The following is a 27,012-nucleotide window of genomic DNA, read 5'->3' on the forward strand; positions in this document are numbered from 1 at the left end:
TTCCATGAAACCTGCAGGAGCAAGTGAGTGAGGGGACGCTGGCAGTGTTAGGGCTGCTGCAACTATTCCCCAAGATGGTATTTGAAAGCAGAAGTACCAGACTCCTTTCCTATAGCACCGGACAGATTCAAATGAATCCAGATGGTACGCTGCCACCTGAGGATGCCAGGGAGCAAAGCATCACAGCCATGCTAAAAAGGCTCTAGCTGTAGTACCAGCAGGACTGCCACCCTGGGATCTGGCACCAAGCCTTATAATGTTGATTTTGAAGACCATTAAAGCAGAACCATTGGAAGTCAGGTTGGGCAGAAGATTACATCTTTCAGCCCAGACTTAGAGGAGCTGTGGACCGTTTTTGTGCTGTGACAGAACACCTTTTTCTGCCACTGAAAAGATAAAGCATAAGGCCAACTGAGCTTCATGATGGATCAGAGAATGAGTCAGGACTGGTCAAAGAGAAAAACAGGTGTATAACATTTTCACTACCTTTAAGTGTTGGTGCATGTGAAACAGAATCCACCTGCTGACGCTTAGGGGCATATTCAATTCCGATCCGCGGGATTGCGCCGGAACGGGCCGCGAACCTAATCCGCGGTACCGCAATAACGTGGATTTTCGTTCGCAGCCCATACCGGCAGTAGTGCGCATTTTCCGCGGATCGGAATTGAATATGCCCCTTAGAGCGTTCTTCTAACGTTGAAGCAGCGCTTTACTTCTAGGGACTCTATGGGGCATATTCAATTGTAGTTTTTCTGCGCCGTTATTACGGTAATAGTTAGCTGGATTTCAGCTCGCAGCTCAGGGAGCTGCGAGCTGAAATCCAGCGAGAAAAGTACCGTAACAATGTTTTTTTCACATTATTACCGTAATGACGGTAATAATGAGCGGACCGCGAGATGCTCGGCGGAAACGCCGAGAATTGAATATGCCCCTATGCGTCTGCTAAATTGGAATCCATGGAGGCACTACCGGAACCAGAGAGCTGCAGACAAAACATTGCTGCCTCCACTTTAAACTGCCTGGAGATAGTATCCATGAACTGCAGCAGGGTAGCTGTCCCATACTGGGCCTCTCCCGGGGACAAGGCGCTGGACCGCCAAGGAAATGGAACCCTCTAGTGCAGGTTCCAGCAAATAGAAACTGGAGGTGTTGCAGCATAAGTGTATATATATGTTTTAATACATTTAAACCATATAACAACATTTTATGCACAAGGCACTGTAGCACCAAGATTACCACTGTCACAATACACTACTTTTGCAGCTTTCTACACAGAAGGAAAGGAGGATTGATGGTGTCCGTAAGTACAGGAAAAGGCGGTGCATGGGAAGGAGGCGGCGCTATTGTGGTTCAAGTGGAAGAGGTGTCCATATAATAAATACATTTTTATAACAGTAGGGCATTTTACCAATTACTTTTCAACTTTCAACTTATCCGGCGGTTCCCAAACTGTGCGCCGCGGCTCCCTGGGGTGCCGCGGCGCTGTCACAGGGGTGCCGCGATCGTCTAGGAAAAAAAAGAAAATAGAAAACAGAAACAAAAAAAAAAATCCAGCGCCGGATCCTCCTCCTCACTGACTGCCGGGGGCGTGACCTCATCATGTCCGGCAGTCTCAGTGAGCAGCAGCAGAGAAGACGTCCGGGAAGAAGGTAAGTGAAGGGGGACACTGAGAGACACGCTGAAGGGGACAGATAGGCGCTGAAGGGGACAGATAGACGCTGAAGGGAGACACAGACATGCTGAAGGGGACAGATAGACGCTGAAGGGGACAGATAGACGCTGAAGGGGGCAGATAGACGCTGAAGGGGGCAGAGAGACGCTGAAGGGGGCAGAGAGACGCTGAAGGGGGCAGAGAGACGCTGAAGGGGGCAGAGAGACGCTGAAGGAGGGGGAACAGAGAGACGCTGAAGGAGGGGGAACAGAGAGACGCTGAAGGAGGGGGAACAGAGAGACAGGCTGAAGGAGGGGGACAGAGAGACAGGCTGAAGGAGGGGGACAGAGAGACACTGAAGGAGGGGGATAGAGAGACACTGAAGGAGGGGGATAGAGAGACACTGAAGGAGGGGGACAGAGAGACACTGAAGGAGGGGGACAGAGAGAGACACTGAAGGAGGGGGACAGAGAGAGACACTGAAGGAGGGGGACAGAGAGAGACACTGAAGGAGGGGGACAGAGAGAGACACTGAAGGAGGGGGACAGAGAGAGACACTGAAGGAGGGGGACAGAGAGAGACACTGAAGGAGGGGGACAGAGAGAGACACTGAAGGAGGGGGACAGAGAGAGACACTGAAGGAGGGGGACAGAGAGAGACACTGAAGGAGGGGGACAGAGAGAGACACTGAAGGAGGGGGACAGAGAGAGACACTGAAGGAGGGGGACAGAGAGAGACACTGAAGGAGGGGGACAGAGAGAGACACTGAAGGAGGGGGACAGAGAGAGACACTGAAGGAGGGGGACAGAGAGAGACACTGAAGGAGGGGGACAGAGAGAGACACTGAAGGAGGGGGACAGAGAGAGACACTGAAGGAGGGGGACAGAGAGAGACACTGAAGGAGGGGGACAGAGAGAGACACTGAAGGAGGAGGGCAGAGAGACACTGAAAGAGGAGGGCAGAGAGACGCTGAAGGAGGGGGACAGAGAGACACTGAAGGAGGAGGGCAGAGAGACGCTGAAGGAGGGGGACAGAGAGACACTGAAGGAGGGGGACAGAGAGAGAGACACTGAAGGAGGGGGACAGAGAGAGACACTGAAGGAGGGGGACAGAGAGAGACACTGAAGGAGGGGGACAGAGAGAGAGACACTGAAGGAGGGGGACAGAGAGAGACACTGAAGGAGGGGGACAGAGAGAGACACTGAAGGAGGGGGACAGAGAGAGACACTGAAGGAGGGGGACAGAGAGAGACACTGAAGGAGGGGGACAGAGAGAGACACTGAAGGAGGGGGACAGAGAGAGACACTGAAGGAGGAGGGCAGAGAGACACACTGAAGGAGGAGGGCAGAGAGACACACTGAAGGAGGAGGGCAGAGAGACACTGAAAGAGGAGGGCAGAGAGACGCTGAAGGAAGGGGACAGAGAGAGACTGAAGGAGGAGGGCGGAGAGAGACTGAAGGAGGAGGGCAGAGAGAGACGCTGAAGGAGGGGGACAGAGACGCTGAAGGAGGGGGACAGAGACGCTGAAGGAGGGGGACAGAGAGATGCTGAAGGAGGAGGGCAGAGAGACACTAAAGGAGGGGGATAGATAGAGATGCTGAAGGAGGGGGACCAAGAGAGAGGCTGAAGGGGGGTCAGAGTGAGATGGCGAAGAGGGGGACACAGGGTGTGAGATGGTGAAGAGGGGGACACAGAGTGATATGATAAAGGGGCACAATGTGAAGGGGTCTAAATACATCTTACGTCATTTTGACCCAACTACTTAAAAAACGGGACTACCCAGTAATTATTTTTGCTTAGGGGTGCCTTGGAAAAATTATGGTGACCCTAAGGGTGCCTCGAGCTGAGAAAGTTTGGGAACCACTGAACTAATCTATTCCTGCACAGTTTTCTAATGCAACAAATTTTAAAAATGTACTCAATAGTCTTCATCAAATATTTTGCAAACTTCACCCCGTAAGAACAAAGTAGTTAGTAATGCTGGTACTGCATTCCAATCACCATAGTAACATTTTAATAAATATGTTCTTTGTAAATAAAGAATAAGAAGAAAACACTTCAAAAACTTTTTAGCTTTAAAATAAGGAAGGCTGTTACTAAGTCCTTCAGTGCTAAGGAGTGGTATTTGTCCTGATCACATATGGGTCTCAAAGATGTCAAATTTATACTTACCAGTCCCCAACAGCTATTTCCTTTTAGTGGTCAATAAGAGAGGAGGCGAAGCTTAATGAAGTCATTGTGATATCATTAGGATCTGCTGCCTCACACTGTCTACAGATAAATAATGTGGAGCCAGGGAATAAGAAGAGGGTATTAAAAATTCTCACTTTCTTCTATCCTGGCACCCAGAATCTCAGAGGCACCCTTGTTTAAAATGAGGTGCCTCTTAATAGTTATTATCGGGTGATCACCAGAAAAGGATACCTTACACTATAGAAATTATTAAGAAGTCCATGGGATGAGGGAACAGATGTCGTCCATCTTTGAAAAATATCAGAGATAGTCTTATTAAAAAGTGGGTTACCCCTCTCCCTCTCTTAATACTTATTGTTTGGAGATTACATGCGATCACCCTACAGTTAATAAAACATTAAGAAGATCAGGGATGGGGGAGAGGTATTGTAATGCACAGATCTCCCCTGATCCTGGTACATGGAAATGTGGATTGATGCCAAAGTCAAGAACCATAAACAAATTTCTTGGTGGTGTTTAGAACATACACACATTTGGTTTTAGTTCACTTTCTTGAAATTTCAAATAAACACTTTTGGGCTAGATTTGTTTGCAGTGACATGAGGTGTGAGAATACTACCCTTAGCTGGGATGGCAGTTACCCTCTGTGGGATTCAACTCACTCGGGTAGACCAGAGTATATCCGAAATAAGGCTTTATTATGAGAGCACAACACCACAAGACATTCACAAGATACAGGATAAATGGCAGCATATACCCTCCAGCAGCCTTTTTCAGTCAGCACTCCAAAGTAATAATCTCAGTTTCTTTCAGAGTCTTATCCTCCTGTAATCTTACCACTACCTTTTAGTTAGACAGTTACTATGTCACCCAGTTTGCGAAACTGGCTCACACAGACCCTGTCCTGTTAGGGTTTCCTTCAGCGGCAACACGATGCCTGACCCAAAGTCCTTTTCGCTGATGTCTTGTACACCAGGATCCTCCAAGCTAGAATAGCTCTCTTGGCTTTCTGCTCTCCTATATTCTTGGCTGTATACACAGAGAGTAGGGTCAAATGTTTTAATCTTCCCCCTTACAGCAGGGGTCTATCAGTGGACACTTTAACTGTTAGACATACAGTCTCTGTTACCTTGATTATACAATGGAATGGCTTGACTCAATTAGCTATTTAGCTGGATACACTAAACAAAGTGTAACAATATAACTTCAAGGAATGACACTTCACATTTGCGTGAAACAACAAGACATTTGACATAATGTATCTGCAACATTACACAATTTGAGTCTGTAATACATTTCGATACAATAACATTTATACTGATACATATTAATACATTTCCCAATGCTATTTCAGCCAGTATATTACTGTGGAGGCATATTGCATATCATCTAGAAGTTCTAACCTAATTACCTCTCAGATTACCTGTTGACCAAGCTAATTAACATGGGCTGCCAGCTAACTATGTCAAGTTACTCAGACATTGTTCTGATTACAAACCAGGTCTACACCACACCTCATAACAAAGGGCATTTGAGACAAATGGTAATTACCTTAGCTAACACAAGCAAAATGACTGCTGTCCAGTTATTTTCACACAATACGGAAATATTCTATTACTAATACATACAATGTTGCAGGTAATAGCAAGGGCAAAATTTACCTAATAACATGAAATAATACACATAATACACTGATGCTCTGGTGTTTATACTTAGACTGGGTCAAGGATTAAAAAGTACATCAAACTAACTGTGAGAAACGGGTGATGATTAAAAAGTTCTCAGTCCAGTGTATCACCCCATTCTGTGACATGAGGTGTAAGAAAACTAATGTAATTTCAAAGTTTACTAATCCCATCCCCCACCCTAAAAACCCCAGAAAAGTGGTTAAATTGTACATGAACAATCTGATAACAGGCAGCAAAAAAATGTAAATGGATCCCAAAATAAACATACAGATCAAGACTACACATTTTATAACAAGCACAAGTCATGGAGTAATCTTGCTGACTAATGTAAAAATGTAATTTTTTATTCTAAAAAGACCAAAGTTACCTTCAGAAGATTTTCCTTTAAAAGTGTGACTTTCACATTTGGTTCTGGAGCTGGATTTCCCCATTCATCACAAAGTTGGATAATTAGAGGCTTTTGAGTCTTTTTTCCACAAACAACTGTAACAGACTGATTTATTAAAAATATTAGGTTATTGGATATCTCCTTGTAATCTGCATATATAAAATGTATATTTTATTTTACATCAAAGACATTCATATTCATCAATAAGCAACTCCTTCTCAGTCAATTAATTTTTTCTGCAAAATGTTGACTGTATATAATGTAGGTAATACCTTGGTATCAACTAGGGAAAGGTTTTATATGTAACAATGACAACTAGCCTAATACAATCAAATTATTTGTCTTAATACAAATGTGGTTTTTATTATTTGCTATGTAAGTAACAATATTATTAAAAAGAAAATTGTGTACGACGTAAGGGTTGCACATAGTAAATATGATCTATTCACCTGTATGTTACATTCAGGTGAACCACAGTAGGATGTACAACAAAATCAATAAAGGCTAACTACATAGGGACCTTAAGATAAAAACTTAAATACCCAGTTTGTTTTAAACTAAGAAATCTGGAGAGCTCCATCTGCTCTGCTTTTTGAGACAGTCTTTCTGGTGAGATACATAAAAGCTAAAGCAAATATGGAAATGGGGAGGTTATATATACACTATAGCATGTTGTAAAAATGTTGCTTACAAAAAAATAAAAATAAAAAATAGTGTAGCATTCAAAACTAACCTCAGGCCAGTCTATCACATCAAGTTTACATGGACGTCCAGCGACAAGTCTCAATTTCAAATATGTTGAAAAACTTCTCCAAGCAAAGCATAGCTCTTTATCCTCTAAGGGTCCAACAAAAAACTTTATCCCTTTGACAATCATAGACTGCTTTATTTCCTATATAAAAATAAATAAAAAAAAAAAAATCAGACAGCAACTATGATTGCTGAAAAATACTATTTATTTTTCAAATTTCTTTTGTTCGTCTGTAATTACACAAAACCTGCATATTTTTCACCTGAAACCCACTATTGGGATATAATTATTAACATGTATTTTACATGATACAATTCAAGAGAACATAATAGTAGTGATAAATAATACACACCTGGAAAGTGACTTTTATTTCATTTTTGTCAAGATTAAATCCAGAAACACCAAGGCAATCAAGACATGAAGAGGTCAGTGTTTGTACTTGATTTCCAAACTGGTCTGTCAATATTAATTCTGCAAGTTGCAAACACACACAAGAAACTTGTTGATTACACAGTAAAAATAAACACAAACCTGCTGTTCCAGTGTCTGCACATAGCTGACCCACTTTGATCCAAAGCCACAATTTATCAATAAAAATACATTTTATATTTATTAGTGAAAAAAAGTATTCCTTACCAATTTCACCTATTAGTTCTTCTCCCATGCGGATTACATTCGTCCCTTTTAAAGTGCATTTCAAATTTTTTGGCTCATCAGCAAGAGGTCTAAAATAATGGATAAAAAGCATCCAAATCTAAATATTGATATTAGAAAATATAAATTAGATATATAAAAGTTAGTGCTTCCATGGCTACCCAAAGGCACTTACCTCAAACCTTATATAGGGGAGAGCATATGCCAAGCACAAATTTTTGAGATCCCACTATAATATGTATTTGCATTTTACCAAATAGTGTTTAAAAGCATGCAAAATTACACACATATATGTGACACACACATACATGGGATGTTTTAGAGGTCAGAACTAGATATATACTTATATGCTGCCAACTGACCTGTATATTGGGGCTATTTCTGGACACGACAGTCAGTGGATACCAAACTGTACTCTGAATTGTTTTTCTGTTTTATACTAATTACACCTTACTTATCTTTGCTTCCACCTGATCTTTTCGATATTTACTTACATACAGTCAAGTCCATAAATATTGGGACATCGACACAATTCTCATATTTTGGGATCTATAAACCGTCACAATGGATTTGACATGACTAACAAGATGTGCTTAAACTGTAGACTTTCACCTTTAATTTGAGGGTATTTACATCCAAATCAGGTGAACAGTGTAGGAATTACAATGGTTTCTATATGTGCCTACCACTTTTTAAGGGACCAAAAGTAATGGGACAATCGACTTAAAAGCTATTTCATGGACATGTGTGGGCTATTCCCTCGTTATTTCATCATCAATTAAGCAGGTAAAAGGTCTGGAGTTGATTCTAGGTGTGACATTTGCATTTGGAATCTGTTGCTGTCGACTCTCAATATGAGATCCAAAGAGCTGTCACCATCAGTGAAGCAAGCCATCATTAGGCTGAAAAATCAAAACAAACCCATCAGAGAGGTAGCAAAAACGTTAGGTGTGGCCAAATCAACTGTTTGGAACATTCTTAAAAAGAAAGAACGCACCGGAGAGCTCAGCAACACCAAAAGACCCGGAAGACCACGGAAAACAACTGTGGTGGATGACAGAAGAATTTTTTCCCTGGTGAAGAAAAACACCTTCACAACAGTTGGCCAAATCAAGAACACTCTCCAGGAGGTAGGTGTATATGTGTCAAAGTCAACAATCAAGAGAAGACTTCACAAGAGTGAATATAGAGGGTTCACCACCAGATGTAAACCATTTGTGAGCCACAAAAACAGGAAGACCAGATTAGAGTTTGGCAAACAACATCTAAAAAAGCCATTATCGTTCTGGAACAACATCCTATGGACAGATGAGACAAAGATCAACTTGTACCAGAGTGATGAGAAGAGAAGAGTATTGAGAAGGAAAGGAACTGCTCATGATCCAAAACGGTAGATGGTAGTGTCATGGCGTGGGCATGTATGGCTGCCAATGGAACTGGTTTCATTGTATTTATTGATGATGTGACTGCTGACAAAAGCAGCAGGATGAATTCTGAAGTGTTTCGGGCAATATTATCTGCTCATATTCAGTCAAATGCTTCAGAACTCATTGGACGGCGCTTCACAGTGCAGATGGACAATGACCCGAAGCATACTGCAAAAGCAACCAAAGAGTTTTTTTTAAGGCCAACAAGTGGAATGTTATGCAATGGCCAAGTCAATCACCTGACCTGAATCTGATTGAGCATGCATTTCACTTGATTAAGACAAAACTGAAGGGAAAATGCCCCAAGAACAAGCAGGAACTGAAGACATTTGCAGTAGAGGCCTGGCAGAGCACCACCAGGGATGAAACCCAGCGTCTGGTGATGTCTACGTCACCAGACGAGTTCCAGACTTCAGGCTGTAATTGACTGCAAAGGATTTGCAACAAAGTATTAAAAGTGAAAGTTTGATGTAGGATTGTGTCCTTAAAAAGTGGGAGGAACATATAGAAACCGTTGTAATTCCTACACTGTTCACCTGATTTGGATGTAAATACCCTCAAATTAAAGTTGAAAGTCTGCAGTTAAAGCACATCTTGTTAGTTTCATTTCAAATCCATTGCGGTGGTGTATAGAGCCCAAAATATGAGAATTGTGTCGATGTCCAAATATTTACGGACTTGACTGTACATCGGATGACACAGACAGAAATATAGGCCTGCCTGTGTCCTAACATAGATGCTGAGAATGATGTTGAGTAACAAAGAAATAAATGAGAGAGGGAAAGATCCTAAATAAAGTTTTACCAGAACATTAATTTCAGGTGAATTAAGTTCTATTTTACAGTGTGTCTCTTGATTACTAGGCTATACAAGTGGCGACCATTTATCTGTAGACTAAAATAAACTGAAGACTATATAAAAGTGAACCTACTATGTCTTCTGCATGGGATCAATCTACCACTGTGTGTTTATAGTTATATAAATAGTGTGAAATCTACTAAGAAGTGAAGAGTTCGATTCCCAATCATGGCCTTATCTGTGTGGAGTTTGTATGTTCTCCCCGTGTTTGTGTGGTTTTCCTCCCACAGTCCAAAAAAATACTAGTAGGTAAATTGGCTACTGACAAAATTAACATTAGTTAAGCTCCAATGGGGCAGGGACTGATGTGAATGACAAATATTCTCTCTACAGTGCTGCAAAATTGATGGCGGTATATAAATAAATGGTGATGATGTGGATGATGTAGATACACAAAATACATAGAAATGATCAGTTTAACAAACATTTACATTGTGGTCTGATCACGGATTTATAAAATACCCCAGTCATGAAATAGTTAAACAAAAGAATACCACACATTTTATTAAACTTTTAAAATAAATGTTAAACAAGGTGAAACATACTTGATTGTGAATGCACTCTCCAAAGAAACATTTTCATCATGGAAAGTCACTTGGCAGTATCGAATGTCACTAACTGAAGTAGACACATCAACATCAGGTAAAAGACCTTTTAACAATCTCTCTTTGCTAACATTGGGTGTCCAATTAACCTGTCACAATTGTAGAATGAAAAAGAAGAATGTAAGTTATTTACATGCAATAATATAGATCATTCCACAACCATATTCCAACAAGTTGAAAAGGGAAAAATCATTCATTCTTAGGGGCAGACTCAATTCCACGTGTTGTTCTTTAGAACTCTGGGCACACATTATTTCCGTTACCTCCCCTCGCACTCACAGAGCATCTTCTCCTTAATGACGATACTAACGAGCTCACTAACATAGTTGATGTTATAATACTGAGCATGCTCAGCTTAAGTTATTTTTTATGGAAACTTCTGTCTCCAATATTGCGATAATAATGAATGAACAATGAATGAAATATAATGAATGTGAATAATGACCAATTAATTAAATATAATGAAATGTTTTATATTGGCTGCTTCCTTTATTAGAAATGTATATGTTTGATGATATTTTACATTCCATTGCCTTGCTGACCTAATAAATATTATATTATGTACTGTGGTAGCAAAGTAGATCAGAGTCAAGAAGTCTGGCCACACCTGCCATAAGAACTTGTTGCCCAACCTTACAAGCCTTGATCAGGTGAAGTTTGTCCCTTTTTTAAACAAACCTACACCAAGCAACAGTGAATGGCAGTAATACTCCGCACCACTAATGTGTTGAGTGGCTCTGCATTGAAGATATGCTGAAACAAATAGGCCTGGAACCCATTATGCTCAGATTCATACTCCACAGTGAAAATTAGAATACAGAGCTCCATCCTGATACACCTCAGAACTTGAACACAACTATGCTATCCCCTCTATCCTTTTTGATATGCATCTTAACCCTAAAGCCATTTTAACAAACAACAAAATTTCAGAGTGTTACAAACCAGCTAAACATTACAATGTATTTACATTCAGAGATTTATATTTTCTTACTAAATCAGTAACTTTCCTACCTATTCTCATTTCTGAGTTTTCTAATTTCATCGTTTTGTAAAAATTTTAAAATACATTTCTCCAAATATATCACATTTCCAAAAAGTAATCCAATTGTTAGATTGCTTCTAATTTATGTATTTGGCTAGAAATATTAATTATCTAGGCACACCGATATGCATTTCTGATCGATACTTTAAACAGTTCAAACTCTATGTTACAATGCAAGTCCCATGACTCTTGCACCCCATTCTTTACATTAATTAATTCCAACTTGTGTCAGGTGAGTCCCAGGTCTCCCATGGCTGCTAGTGCTAGGGAAAGACTTGCCTTTAAAAGCTGTGTGCAGGTAAGCCTTAAGCCGGCGGTTCCCAAACTGTGCGCCGCGGCCCCAGGGATGCCGCGGCGCTGTCACTGGGGTGCCGCGGGCCAGTCATAAAAAAAAAGAAAGAGCACATAAACTTACCAATCCGCCGGGCACCGGGACCCAGCAGCCTCCTCTCTCCCGCAGCTGTCACTGAATATCGACGTCAGTGACAGCTGCAGGAGAGGAGGCTGCTGGGTCCCGGTGCCCGGCGGATTGGTAAGTTTATGTGCTCTTTCTTTTTTTTATGGCTGGGAGAAGCGGAGGAGGACAGCGGGGCAGCAGAGGAGGACAGCGGGGCAGCAGAGGAGGACAGCGGGGCAGCAGAGGAGGACAGCGGGGCAGCAGAGGAGGACAGCGGGGCAGCAGAGGAGGACAGCGGGGCAGCAGAGGAGGACAGCGGGGCAGCAGAGGAGGACAGCGGGGCAGCAGAGGAGGACAGCGGGGCAGCAGAGGAGGACAGCGGGGCAGCAGAGGAGGACAGCGGGGCAGCAGAGGAGGGCAGCAGAGGAGGACAGCGGGCAGCAGAGGAGGACAGCAGGCAGCAGAGGAGGACAGCGGGCAGCAGAGGAGGACAGCGGGCAGCAGAGGAGGACAGCGGGCAGCAGAGGAGGACAGCGGGCTGCAGAGGAGGACAGCGGGCTGCAGAGTGACTGAGGGCTGCAGAGTGACTGAGGGCTGCAGAGTGACTGAGGGCTGCAGAGTGACTGAGGGCTGCAGAGTGACTGAGGGCTGCAGAGGGGGGCAGCGTGACAGAGGGCTGCAGAGGGGGCAGAGTGCATGGGGGCAGAGTGCCTGGATGCAGAGGGGGAAGTGTGACAGAGGGCAGATGAGGGGTACAGCGTGACAGAGGGCAGAGGAGGAGGACAGCGTGACAGAGGAGGGGGACAGCATGACAGAGGGGGCAGCATCAGAGGGGGCAGCGTGAGAGGGGGCAGCGTGAGAGGGGGCAGAGTGACTGGATGCAGAGGGGGCAGTGTGTCTGGATGTAGAGGGGGCATTTTTGCATACAACTAAATAAGTATTTCTGTCCTGACCTAAATACTTATTACATTTTTTTGACCCAACTACTTCTAAAACAGGACTGCTCAGTAATTATTTTGGAGGGGTGCCTTGAAAAAATTTGGAGACTCTAAGGGTGCCGTGAACTGAAAAAGTTTGGGAACCACTGCCTTAAGCCCAGATAAAATAGCATAGCATTTGATCATGTTAGGACTGACCAGAATGGGAAGACTTTGGTGTGAGTTGGTCAGCTTAAACATATATTGCAATATGTGGAACTAACATTCCCTGTTTTTTAATATAGAACAGTACTTGATATAGCATTAATTATGTGTTTTGAGAGTGCAGAGTATCCCTGTTTTCTTGTCTATACAATGTGGGCAACCCCCTCTTGCACCCCAGTCTGTACATGGTGAGTGCAGAGGACCTATGTCTGTTTTTGTTTATACAATGTAAGTCCCATGACTCTTGCACCCCATTCTTTACATTAATTAATTCCAACTTGTGTCAGGTGAGTCCCAGGTCTCCCATGGCTGCTAGTGCTAGGGAAAGACTTGCCTTTAAAAGCTGTGTGCAGGTAAGCCTTAAGCCCAGATAAAATAGCATAGCATTTGATCATGTTAGGACTGATCAGAATGGGAAGACTTTGGCGTGAGTTGGTCAGCTTAACATATATTGCAATATGTGGAACTAACATTCCCTGTTTTTAATATAAAACAGTACTTGATATAGCATTAATTATGTGTTTGGAGAGTGCAGAGTATCCCTGTTTTCTTGTCTATACAATGTGGGCAACCCCCTCTTGCACCCCAGTCTGTACATGGTGAGTGCAGAGGACCTATGTCTGTTTTTGTTCAAACTCTATGTTGTCATTGAGAGAAATAACAGCATCTCTTTAGCCACACGAATTCAGCTATTATTCCTTAATATGGTCAAAGCAACTGCTTACTAATAGGGTTAAAAAAAATAATTATAATAATTTGACTTACCTTGATTTTTTCTGCAAGTGCAGGTGTAATGAGGACTTCTCTATCCCCCTCATCATATATTTGAAAAATAAGATTTTGCATGGAGTCTCCTACAATCCACTTAATCTCATCTTTATGTTTAATTTGAATGGCCTTTTCCCCATCCACACTCAGTATCTGAAGTTTTGCAATATTGGTGCTTGGCTGAAGTTTAATAGATTTTTCCACTGCTTTCACTTCCTTGCAACTCTACATTAAAAAAATAGAGGCCATTAACACATGCAAGTTTTCTTTCCCGTTGTTGGATTGCTTGCATTGAAAGAAAACACAAGAGCAGATTATCTGTCTAGTGGATGCCTAAATTTGTCAGCTGAGCTATCACTTTTCAAGATTGACCTTGCAAAGAATAAAACTATTTAAATAATTTTAAATTGTATTTATAGCTGAAAATGTTTCACAACTTTCAGTCTCTTTCTCAAGAGTAAAATAAAAAACTGTCACATATTACTCTTGAGTAAGTGAAAGAGTAATTGTAAAGCTGTGGAATTTCACTAAACCATGTTATTCTCCAGGTATTCTACACTGAGCCTTCTGCAGTTCAAGTAATAAGAGCAGAATGGTATTCCGAATGACTGTTCAATAGAACATAGTTCCCATAAGAGTGGCGAGAACAATTCTACACTGGGTGTCACCATATATTGCTCAATATAATCTGATGAACTGGATATCTGATCATCCCAAAAGGAAAAAAAAAAAAACATTTCTGCACCCTTTCTTCGGTGCATCAAACTTTTGTTGGTATCTAGATGTACCATGGCCTGTGAAGTATTTACTAGGGATGAGCGCACTCGGATTTCTGAAATCCGAGCCCACCCGAACGTTGCGGATCCGAGTCGGATCCGAGACAGATCCGGGTATTGGCGCCAAATTCAAAAGTGAAACTGAGGCTCTGACTCATAATCCCGTTGTCGGATCTCGCGATACTCGGATCCTATAAATTCCCCGCTAGTCGCCGCCATCTTCACTCGGGCATTGATCAGGGTAGAGGGAGGGTGTGTTAGGTGGTCCTCTGTGCTGTTTAGTTCTGTGCTGTTTAGTTCTGTGCTGTTTAGTGCTGTGCTGTTTAGTGCTGTGCTGTTTAGTGCTGTGCTGTTTAGTGCTGTGCTGTTTAGTGCTGTGCTGTGTTCTGCAGTATCAGTCCAGTGGTGCTGTGTGCTGTGCTCTGTCCTTCTGAGGTCAGTGGTGCTGCTGGGTCCTGTGCTGTGTCCTGTTCAGTCCAGTGGTGCTGTGTCCTGTGCTCTGTGCTTCTAAGGGCATAGTTATTTCCCCAATATTCCCCTGTGTTTAAAAAAATAAAAAAAAGTTTTTTTAAAAAATACCAAAAACTACATTAATATTTTTTAATTACCACAAAATTTTCACAACCAATCCTGCAGTATAAGCCCATTGGTACTGCAATATTACCAAGTTCACACATTCAGCAGTAAAAGTCCAGTGGTACTGCAATATTACAAAGTTTACACATTCTGCAGTATCAGTCCAGTGGTGCTGTGTCCTGTGCTCTGTCCTGCTGAGTTCCGTAGTGCTGCTGGGTCCTGTGCCGTGTCCTGTTCAGTCCAGTGGTGCTGTGTCCTGTGCTCTGTGCTTCTAAGGGCATAGTTATTTCCCCATTATTCCCAAGTTTTTAAAAAATAAAAAAAAAGTAAAAAATAATAAAAAATTTAAAAATAAATAAAATATAATAATTATAACCAAATTTGCAAAACCAATCCAGCATTATAAGTCCATTGGTACTGCAATATTACCAAGTTCACACATTCTGCAGTATCAGTCCAGTGGTGCTGTGTCCTGTGCTCTGTCCTGCTGAGTTCCGTAGTGCTGCTGGGTCCTGTGCCGTGTCCTGTTCAGTCCAGTGGTGCTGTGTCCTGTGCTCTGTGCTTCTAAGGGCATAGTTATTTCCCCACTATTCCCAAGTTTTTTTTAAAAAAAAAAAAAGTAAAAAAAAATAAAAAAAAAAAAAATATATAATAATTATAACCAAATTTGCAAAACCAATCCAGCAGTATAAGTCCATTGGTACTGCAATATTACCAAGTTCACACATTCTGCAGTATCTTGTGCTACATATAATGGAGACCAAAAATTTGGAGGATAAAGTAGGGAAAGATCAAGACCCACTTCCTCCTAATGCTGAAGCTGCTGCCACTAGTCATGACATAGACGATGAAATGCCATCAACGTCGTCTTCCAAGCCCGATGCCCAATCTCGTAGTACCGGGCATGTAAAATCCAAAAAGCCCAAGTTAAGAAAAAGTAGCAAAAAGAGAAACTTAAAATCATCTGAGGAGAAACGTAAAGTTGCCAATATGCCATTTACGACACGGAGTGGCAAGGAACGGCTTAGGCCCTGGCCCGTGTTCATGACTAGTGGTTCAGCTTCACCCACGGATCTTAGCCCTCCTCCTCCTCCCCCCCCCTACAAAAAATTGAAGAGAGTTATGCTGTCAGCAACAAAACAGCAAACAACTCTGCCTTCTAAAGAGAAATTATCACAAATCCCCAAGGCGAGTCCAAGGGTGTTGGTGGTTGTCAAGCCTGACCTTCCCATCACTGTACGGGAAGAGGTGGCTCGGGAGGAGGCTATTGATGATGTAGCTGGCGCTGTGGAGGAACTTGATGATGAGGATGGTGATGTGGTTATTGTAAATGAGGCACCAGGGGGGGAAACAGCTGATGTCCATGGGATGAAAAAGCCCATCGTCATGCCTGGTCAGAAGACCAAAAAATGCACCTCTTCGGTCTGGAGTTATTTTTATCCAAATCCAGACAACCAATGTATGGCAATATGTAGCTTATGTAAAGCTCAAATAAGCAGGGGTAAGGATCTTGCCCACCTAGGAACATCCTCCCTTATACGTCACCTGAATAACCTTCATAGTTCAGTGGTTAGTTCAGGAACTGGGGCTAGGACCCTCATCGGTACAGGGACACCTAAATCCCGTGGTCCAGTTGGATACACACCAGCAACACCCTCCTCGTCAACTTCCTTCACAATCTCCATCAGATTCAGTCCTGCAGCCCAAGTCAGCAGCCAGACTGAGTCCTCCTCAATACGGGATTCATCCGAGGAATCCTGCAGCGGTACGCCTACTACTGCCACTGCTGCTGTTGCTGCTGTTAGTCGGTCATCTTCCCAGAGGGGAAGTCGTAAGACCGCTAAGTCTTTCACCAAACAATTGACCGTCCAACAGTCGTTTGCCATGACCACCAAATACGATAGTAGTCACCCTATTGCAAAGCGTATAACTGCGGCTGTAACTGCAATGTTGGTGTTAGACGTGCGCCCGGTGTCCGCCATCAGTGGAGTGGGATTTAGAGGGTTGATGGAGGTATTGTGTCCCCGGTACCAAATCCCCTCGAGATTCCACTTCACTAGGCAGGCGATACCAAAAATGTACAGAGAAGTACGATCAAGTGTCCTCAGTGCTCTTAAAAATGCGGTTGTACCCACTGTCCACTTAACCACGGACATGTGGACAAGTGGTTCTGGGCAAACGAAGGACTATATGACTGTGACAGCCCACTGGGTAGATGCATCCCCTTCCGCAGCAACAGCAACAGCTGCATCAGTAGCAGCATCTACAAAATGGCTGCTCATGCAAAGGCAGGCAACATTGTGCATTACAGGCTTTAATAAGAGGCACAACGCTGACAACATATTAGAGAAAATGAGGGAAATTATCTCCCAGTGGCTTACCCCACTTAGACTCTCATGGGGATTTGTGGTGTCAGACAATGCCAGTAACATTGTGCGGGCATTAAATATGGGCAATTTCCAGCACGTCCCATGTTTTGCCCACACCATTAATTTGGTGGTGCAGCATTACCTCAAGAGTGACAGGGGTGTGCAGGAGATGCTTGCGGTGGCGCGCAAAATTGCTGGACACTTTCGGCATTCAGCCAGTGCCTACCGCAGACTAGAGGCACATCAAAAAAGCTTGAACCTGCCCTGCCATCACCTCAAACAAGAGGTTGTGACGCGCTGGAACTCCACCCTCTATATGCTGCAGAGGATGGAGGAGCAGCAAAAGGCCATTCAGGCCTACACAGCCACCTACGACATAGGCAAAGGAGTGGGGATGCGCCTGAGTCAAGCGCAGTGGAGACTGATTTCCGTGTTGTGCAAGGTTCTGCAGCCATTTGAACTTGCCACACGAGAAGTCAGTTCCGACACTGCCAGCTTGAGTCAGGTCATTCCCCTGATCAGGCTGTTGCAGAAGCAGCTGGAGAAAGTGAGGGAGGAGCTGGTAAGCCATTGCGATTACAGCAAGCATGTAGCTCTTGTGGATGTAGCCCTTCGTACGCTTTGCCAGGATCCGAGGGTGGTCACTCTTTTAAAGTCAGAGGAATACATTCTGGCCACCGTGCTCGATCCTCGGTTTAAAGCGTATGTTGTGTCTCTGTTTCCGGCGGACACAAATCTACAGCGGTGCAAAGACCTGCTGGTCAGGAGATTGTCCTCTGAAGAGGACCGTGACATGCCAACAGCTCCACCCTCATTTTCTTCCACATCTATGGCTGCGAGGAAAAAGCTCAGTTTTCCCAAAAGAGGCACTGGCGGGGATGCTGATAACATCTGGTCCGGACTGAAGGACCTGCCAACCATTGCAGACATGTCTACTCTCGCTGCATTGGATGCTGTCACAATAGAAAAAATTGTGGATGATTACTTTGCTGACACCATCCAAGTAGACATGTCAGACAGTCCATATTGTTACTGGCAGGAAAAAAAGGCAGTTTGGAAGCCCCTGTACAAACTGGCTCTATTTTACCTGAGTTGTCCCCCCTCCAGTGTGTACTCGGAAAGAGTTTTTAGTGCAGCGGGGAACCTGGTCAGTGAGCGGCGAAGGAGGTTGCTTCCTCACAACGTTGAAAAAATGATGTTTATAAAAATGAATAATCAATTCCTCAATGAAGTACAGCACTGCCCTCCAGATACTACAGAGGGACCTGTGGTTGTGGAGTCCAGCGGGGACGAATTGATAATGTGTGATGAGGAGGAAGTACACACTGTAGGGGGAGAGGAATCAGAGGTTGAGGATGAGGACGACATCTTGCCTCAGTAGAGCCTGTTTAGTCTGTACAGGGAGAGATGAATAGCTTTTTTGGTGTGGGGGCCCAAACAAACCAATCATTTCAGTCAAAGTTGTTTGGTAGGCCCTGTCGCTGAAATGATTGGTTTGTTAAAGTGTGCATGTCCTATTTCAACAACAGACCTCTCAACTGCAGCTCATCCCTCCTCTGCGGGGATAATGTCTCCTGTGCTCTGACACGTCACTCTGTGTACTCTCAGCCTCAGGATCTGACACTACAGCTACCATGCCTCTTGTAGCAGCCCTCACTCCAGGGCCTCTTCCATGTGCAGTGTCCCCCTCTCTCTTGGGTTCACTATAGTGGCATGGAGTTCTCCCCCTCATCCAGGGCACACATTCCTTGCCCTGGCTCAGTCACCACGCTCAGACTTCCAGGCAATGCTGGGGGAGCCTGGGAGCTTCCACCCCAGGTCCCCAGCTACAACTCTCCTCTCCTGTGTCTTCTCTCTTTTTCTGACACTTTAAAGATCGTGCCTTTAAATGAAAAAGTCAGTCTTCATTGCACGACTATGTGCAACAGGGACATTTTTTTGGGTTTACAAAGTCAAACAATAACACTACGACCCTGTCTGTCTGGGGTCTGTCAATGACGAATTGTCTGGAGCATGTTTGGAGGAGGTATTGTGGCCCTGGTATCAAATTGGGTACCGGGGCCACCCCACTATGCAGTCCAGATACTTGTTTGGTGGAATTCCGACACGTGGAGGGTTTTTAAATTATATTGTGGCCTCGGTACCAAATTGTGTACCGGGGCCACCACACTACGCAGTCAAGATAGATAGATGCGTATTGCGTATCATAGATAAAGTACATTCAGTGGTGTGGGGCAAATTGAAAAATATTCCAAATGCACTGACATTATCAAAAACAAGAGGTTGTCACACGCTAAAACTCCAACATGTATATGATGGAGAGGATGGAGGAGCAGCCGTATGTGTAGTGTAATGCAGATCTGTTGAAGGTTTTTTATATATTTTATTGTGGTGCCCAGTGCCCACTCCTCTACGCAGTCCAGATACATTTATTGGTGCGAATCATAAAAGTTCAGGGTTTTTAATATATATTGTGGTGACCCACTCCTCTACGCAGTCCAGGTACATTTATTGGTGCGATTCATAAAAGTTCAGGGTTTTTAATATATATTGTGGTGACCCACTCCTCTACGCAGTCCAGGTACATTTATTGGTGCGAATCATAAAAGTTCAGGGTTTTTAATATATATTGTGGTGACCCACTCCTCTACGCAGTCCAGGTACATTTATTGGTGCGAATCATAAAAGTTCAGGGTTTTTAATATATATTGTGGTGACCCACTCCTCTACGCAGTCCAGGTACATTTATTGGTGCGAATCATAAAAGTTCAGGGTTTTTAATAGATATTGTGGTGACCCACTCCTCTACGCAGTCCAGGTACATTTATTGGTGCGAATCATAAAAGTTCAGGGTTTTTAATATATATTGTGGTGACCCACTCCTCTACGCAGTCCAGGTACATTTATTGGTGCGATTCATAAAAGTTCAGGGTTTTTAATATATATTGTGGTGACCCACTCCTCTACGCAGTCCAGGTACATTTATTGGTGCGAATCATAAAAGTTCAGGGTTTTTAATAGATATTGTGGTGACCCACTCCTCTACGCAGTCCAGGTACAATTATTGGTGCGAATCATAAAAGTTCAGGGTTTTTAAGATATTGTGGTGACCCACTCCTCTACGCAGTCCAGGTACAATTATTGGTGCGAATCATAAAAGTTCAGGGTTTTTAATATATTGTGGTGACCCACTCCTCTACGCAGTCCAGGTACAATTATTGGTGCGAATCATAAAAGTTCAGGGTTTTTAAGATATTGTGGTGACCCACTCCTCTACGCAGTCCAGGTACAATTATTGGTGCGAATCATAAAAGTTCAGGGTTTTTAATATATATTGTGGTGACCCACTCCTCTACGCAGTCCAGGTACAATTATTGGTGCGAATCATAAAAGTTCAGGGTTTATAATATATTGTGGTGACCCACTCCTCTACGCAGTCCAGAAAGATACCTTGTTGCAACGTTTTGGACTAATAACTATATTGTGAGGTGTTCAGAATACACTGTAAATTAGTGGAAATGCTTGTTATTGAATGTTATTGAGGTTAATAGCAGCCTAGGAGTGAAAATAAGCCCAAAAACTTGATTTTTAAACTTTTTATGTTTTTTTCAAAAAAAATCCGAATCCAATACCTTAAATCCGAACCGAGACCTTTCGTCAAGTGTTTTGCGAGACAAATCCGAACCTCAAAAATAACGAAAATCCGGATCCAAAACACAAAACACGAGACCTCAAAAGTCGCCGGTGCACATCCCTAGTATTTACTAGCACTGTAAGAACAAAAGAATATGTAGTCCGATGTTTAAAGCAAACAATATATAAATCATTATATGTCGGCATATACATAAATAGGAGAATTTTGTGCACAAAATTGCTATATTAGGATAAGCTCACATGCCAAAATCAAGGCATCTCCTGTAGGTGAGTCCCTAGCATGTGAAACAAATATATAATCATGTTGTCACATTTAAAACCATCTCTGAACCTCCATTTTCTAAAGCATGCAGCACCTCCTTTTAAAGACACATATATATATATATTGAGTAAAACTATGTTAAAATGTATTTATTTTCTCCTTTGGCATCCATGCCTTTTTTCTATTCATTTATTTTTAAGACTATCTACTGCCGATGGCTCCAGCGGACTCGCTGGCATTGCTGATTTAATGTCGACATTTTCACTGTAGCAAATCACAACGTCTGTATTTTATCAATGTTGGGCAAACTGAAATACTGGCATTGTCATGTCGGCAGGATAAGTGTCAGTATTTCTTCCATCGGGATTTCGTACCCAACCCTCTCAAGAATATATTTAAAAAGTTCATTTAGTGTACAAGTCCCTCAATGGCATGTTCTTTTACAGTAAGATTGATTAAAAATCATAAAATGTGGGCACTTTTACTCAAAAAAAAGTTGCATAACCTCTCGGAAACCACTGCTTTAAATAAAATATTTTTATGAGATATTTAATACGGAACATACTTACTGGTATTTCAAATTTGGCCTTCAATGTTTGCATTTTCTTTATGCTTTGAACTCTAATAGGACGCCCTGTCAAAATTCCATTTCCGGTATTGCTGCAATCCAGAATATAGACAGGAAGGTTTGGAGCCCCTGTGAACTATCAAGACAAAAAAAATCAAGTTGTTTGCTTAAAATAGAAAAAATAAGTCAGACTATGTAAAAAAAGGATTTTTATATTACCGATAAATCCCTTTCTCGGAATTCATCTGGGGGACACTGCTACCATGGGGTTGTAGCTGGGGAGTGTGGAGTTGACACTTAACTAGTTAAACTGTGGCTGCTGACAGACTCCTCCCCTCTGCAACCCCCTGCAGCTAGTCAGTGTAATTCTAAAGCCCTCAAGGAGAGGGAGTTGAACAACCAAAAAGCAAACAGCAGAAGAACAGAAGGGAGGGAACGCAGTGTCCCCCAGATGGAATCAGAGAAAGGGATTTATCGTAAGTATAAAAATCCTTTTTTCTCTTTCTTCCTATCTGGGGGACACTGCTACCATGGGGATGTACCAAAGCAGCCCCCAAGGGAGGGACCGTCCTGGATGCCCAGCTCGTAGCACACTACGGTCGAAGCTAGCATCCGATGACGTGAACTAACTGAACTGTTAGCCGAGGTCCCATTCCGCTCAGCCCAGGAAGCCCCCACAGAACTGGTGGAGTGTGCCATAACGTGGGTAGGCACAGTCCGGTCAGCCCTAAGATACGCCTGTGTTATTGTAAAGGTAAGCAATCTAGCAATGATCTGCTTGGAAGCTGGCCAGCTTCGTTTCCGGGAATCAACTAGGACAAAAAGAGTCCGTACGCCGGATGTCTGAAGTTCTTTGGACATAAATACATAATGCCCTGACCACGTCTAAATATTCTAAGGTGAACCTGCGGAAGCATCTTGGAAAACTGGCACCACAATTTCCTGATTAATGTGAAATCCAGAAACTACTTTCGGTAGAAAGGAAGGGACATTCCGAAGCACCGCCCTGTGATCATGGAAGACCAGGAAAGGTTCCCTGTAGGAAAGAGCCCCAAGCTCTGAGACTCGTCTAGCCGATGCTATGGCCAGCAGGACCACCTTCCATGTCAGAAACCTAAGGTCCGCTGACTGTAAGGGTTCAAAAGGAGATTCTTGTAGCATAGATGGTACCAAATTCAAATCCCAGGGTGCCGTGGGAGGAACAAAGGGAGATTGAATGTGCAGGACCCCCTGCAAAAAAGTACGGACTTCCGGAAGGTCCGACAGATCTTCTGGAAGAAGATGGAAAGAGCCGAGACCTAAACCTTTAAGGATCCCAGGTGGAGCCCTACATCAAGACCACTTGCAAGCAAACTTAGCAGCCAGGGCAAATGAAATTTACTTGTATTGTGTGTCCGGTCTTCATACCATTTAATGATGCGCCAGATTCTCTGATAAATGCGGGCTGACACTGGTTTCCAGGCCTGTAGCAGGGTATTCACCACACTGGAGGAACGACCTTTCACCGCCAGAGGCTGGCTTCAACAGTCATGCCGTCAAAGTCAGCCAAGACAGGTTCTGATGCTGAAAAGGACCCTGTAGATAGAGGTCATTGTGAAGAGGCAGATGAAGTCCTTGACCCACTGCAATAAAAAGGATGTCTGCATACCATACTCTGCGGGGCCAATGGGGAGCTACCAGTATAACTGGGAGTCCTCCCTGCTTTACCCGCCGGAGTACTCGGTGAAGCATTGGAATGGGAGGGAAAGGATACCCCAGCCGAAAATTCCAGTGCATTGTCATTATGTCCACCGCCAGTGAGTCCCTTGCTCTTGCCCAGAATCTGGGAACCTGCCGATTGTGTCTGGACGCCATAACATCCAGATCCAGAAGGCCCCACTTCTGGACTAATATCTGAAACACTTCTGGATGGAGCAAACATTCCCCTGGCATTGCTGTGTGGCATTGCATTTCAGTTTAGAATGCCTGGAATGAATATGACCGACAGAGATGGGATGAACTGTTCTGCCCAGGAAAATATCTGGGCTCATATGCCCATTGCCTTTGGACTTCTTGTTCCCCCCATTTGCTGACATATGCCACCGCTGTGGAAATGTCTGATTGCAATCGTACTGAGAATCCCTGAATTAGGGACTGAGCCCCTTTGAGAGCCATTAACATGGTCTTCAACTCAAAGATATTTATTGGAAGGGAACTTTCTTGTTCTGACCAAAGACCCTGAAGGTGCAAATGTAGCGTCACTGCACCCCAGCCCTTTATACTGGCATCCATTGCCAAGATGATCCAGGAGCATGGGGCAAAGGATCTGCCCATGCTTAGGTGTTCTTGACTCTTCCACCATCTGAGAGATAGACGAGCCTCTGGGGACAACAGTATCCTCTGGTGCTCCAAGTGGAGATATGAACCTGACCACTTCTTTAGGAGATCCCCCTGGAAGCATCGCAAGTGAAACCTTCCAAAGGGGATCGTCTCGAAGGTCGAGACCATCTTGCCCAGTAACCTCATGCAAAGAAGCATGGATGGTTTGTAACTGTCTAGGACCTTGGTCACTAGGTCTTGTAGCGAGCAAACCTTGCCCTGTGGAAGGAAAATGTTCTGTCTTCTGGTGTCCATTATAAGACCTAAAAAAATCATCCTCTGGATAGGTATTAACTGTGACTTCTGGACGTTTATCAACCAACTGTTAAGCTGCAGGGTCTCTAAAGTGAGGTGTAAATGCTGACAAAGAAGCTGATCTGAGAGGGCTTTGATCAGCAAGTCGTCGAGATAGGGTACTATACTCAACCCCATAGACCAGAGGCGGGCAGCTATTTCTGCCATGATTTTTGTAAATGCTCTGGTCGCTGTGGCCAGGCCAAAAGGAAGCACCCTGAAATGGTAATGGGCCGCTCCTACCGTGAAGCAGAGCAATGACTGGTGCCCTTACCATATAGGTACATGCAGATATGAGTCCCGAATATCTATGGACGACAGGAATTCTCACTGAACGAAGAGGCTCCATTCGAAACCTGTCTATACTTAGGTGTAGATTTAGAGACTTTAAGTTCAAAATAGGATGGAAGGAACCGTCCGGTTACTGCCGCTGAAAGAAGGGAATCTACACATTGCAACATTGCTTGCCTTCTGTTGTGGTCGAAGGGCAAGGAAGTTGCAAAGAACCGATGAGGGGCCTGACTTAAAAGATAGATCCCTTGCCATGATTCCCTGATTTCCAGGAATCTGGAGAGAATTTTTTTCACTGTTCTGTGAACAGTCGTAGACGCCACACCCCACTCCCGCGGCCGTGAGGAGAGGAGGGTAAAAGTCAGACTGACAGTTTCCCCGGAAGTCTGCCCTGGCGCCTGCTACCAGCTGAGGACCTTCCTCTATGGGAGAGGCCTCTAAACCCAGAAGGCCTACTTCTGCTTGTCTGGCCTCTAAAGGCGGGGCCTCCACAAAAAGGCTGGCGAAAGGAGCTAAACCTCGAAGTACGAGGCTTTATCACATTCACGGGAAGAGAAGTACTCTTCCCCCTGATGCCTGGGAGATAAAGTTATCTAACTCTGGTCCACCAAGTATCGAGTCCGAATAAGGAAGGGCCTCCAAGGCCCTTTTGGATTCTGCATCAGCTTCCCAGGACCGAAGCCTGAGAGTTCTTCTAGCTGCTACTACAGTAGCTGACACAGAAGATGACAAGGATGCTGCATTCTGCGCTGCCTCATACTGATACTCTGCCTTCATGTGTAAAGCCAGGGAAAGAAGGTCCGAATCCTGCAATCCCTCTGCCAGTCGGTCAGCCCACGTTTCCATCGCCTTAGCAACCCATGCAGAAGACAGCACGGGTCTAAAGGAGGCTCCCGCTATACTATAAATGGATTTTAAAAATCCTTCCACTTTACGATCAGTGACATTCTGAAGATTGGTGGTACCCGGAACTGGCAGTGTAGTCTGGCGCACCAGTCGTGCCACCGGTGTATCCACTCTAGGAACCTGTTCCCAGTGTGCTAGGTCATCTGGCTGCAATGGGTACAGGGACAGAAACCTACGTGGAACCACCATTTTGCAATCGGGCTGTGCCAGGCCGATTCAGCAATCTCCCTTAATTCCGGAGAAGGGGGGAAATAAATTACGTTTTATTTAACCTTTTTGAATAACCCGTGGTTAGCTGGTCTAGGCTCGTCAATGTCTACAAGACCTAAGGCCCGCCAATTTGCCAGAACCAGATCCTCAACACCTTGGTTTCTGTTAGTCATCCAGGTCTAAGACCTGTGTCTGGAAATGTGACTCATGCAGAAGTTCCCCGTCCTCCTCTGATGACACCGCAGAGTCAGAGACCGAAAATAGAGGATGGCTCACTTTGTGTCTTTTGTATCTTGACCCCGATGGTCCTGGGTAGTCTAAAAATTGGTTTAATTTATCTATACCGCTAAACAAAGCACTGACCAGGCCGGTTCCCCCTGGGAAAATGCCTGAAGAAGCCAATGAGGATGGAAGGCCACTTGGACCTACACCTGCAATCTCCTCTTGTTGAGACAATACTGCCGCTTGGGATACCCCAACTAACGAGGTAGAAGGGTGTTTCTCTACTAAAGTCTCTTTTGGGCAGCTCAAAAGCTGACCAGAGAGTCTACAGACTGTTGTAAAGACATTGCCCTCTTCAGTTCCTCCATGGCTATAGGAGCCGAAACCTGAGACTGCGCGGCCTGGGACCCCGCGTCACAGCCCACACAGAGGGAGCCCGGATCCTGTTGTCCTATAAAGTAATTTTATTTTACATTTTGAACAATTATAAAACTTAGCTTTGGTAGATTTTCCTTTATCAGACATGATTACTGAATAGGAACAGAAAGTATAGTATACAAACACACAGGTATACATTTACCCCTAAGAATACTACTAATCCCGGACAAAGTCACCAGTAGTATCTTAGATATTTATTTATTTGTAATAACTTAATTATATATGTATACATTTTTAGTGAGTAGAGAACAATACATTCAACATTGTAACTACAACACTATATCTCTTGTAAAACACAGTATACCTCCTCTTATATAGGAAGTATAATGTAATATAAGGATTAAATAATACTTAGCCTATCCAGGTTAATGTATAGCAGGCAGGAGGGAGTCCAGCAGCAGCCAAGTCTGTCCGAGTTTGACTGCAAAAGTTTTCTTCTCCAGCCGATGCTTTGGCCCTGTGGAAGAAACCAATCTGCCGATTAAGACAGGGGGAGCTCTATAATAACTCCTCCCTGTCTGCAG

At 43.8% G+C, this 27,012-nt stretch overlaps 1 protein-coding gene across 2 annotated transcripts in view; it reads right to left on the reverse strand.

Moving 5' to 3' along the window:
- The window catches only part of SMCHD1 (structural maintenance of chromosomes flexible hinge domain containing 1), a 185,915-nt gene that overhangs the window by 67,515 nt on the left and 91,388 nt on the right, over positions 1-27,012 (reverse strand). For both annotated transcript variants that reach the window (XM_075213372.1, XM_075213373.1), the window contains 7 exons: positions 21,771-21,905; positions 13,562-13,789; positions 10,156-10,304; positions 7,308-7,396; positions 7,024-7,142; positions 6,654-6,812; positions 5,900-6,025 (listed from right to left, as the gene is read on the reverse strand). In XM_075213372.1, the coding sequence (XP_075069473.1) occupies positions 5,900-6,025; positions 6,654-6,812; positions 7,024-7,142; positions 7,308-7,396; positions 10,156-10,304; positions 13,562-13,789; positions 21,771-21,905 (1,005 nt within the window). The remainder of the gene's footprint in view (positions 1-5,899; positions 6,026-6,653; positions 6,813-7,023; positions 7,143-7,307; positions 7,397-10,155; positions 10,305-13,561; positions 13,790-21,770; positions 21,906-27,012) is intronic.

This window comes from Mixophyes fleayi, chromosome 5, assembly GCF_038048845.1.
Source record: "Mixophyes fleayi isolate aMixFle1 chromosome 5, aMixFle1.hap1, whole genome shotgun sequence".
Lineage (NCBI taxonomy): Eukaryota > Metazoa > Chordata > Amphibia > Anura > Limnodynastidae > Mixophyes > Mixophyes fleayi.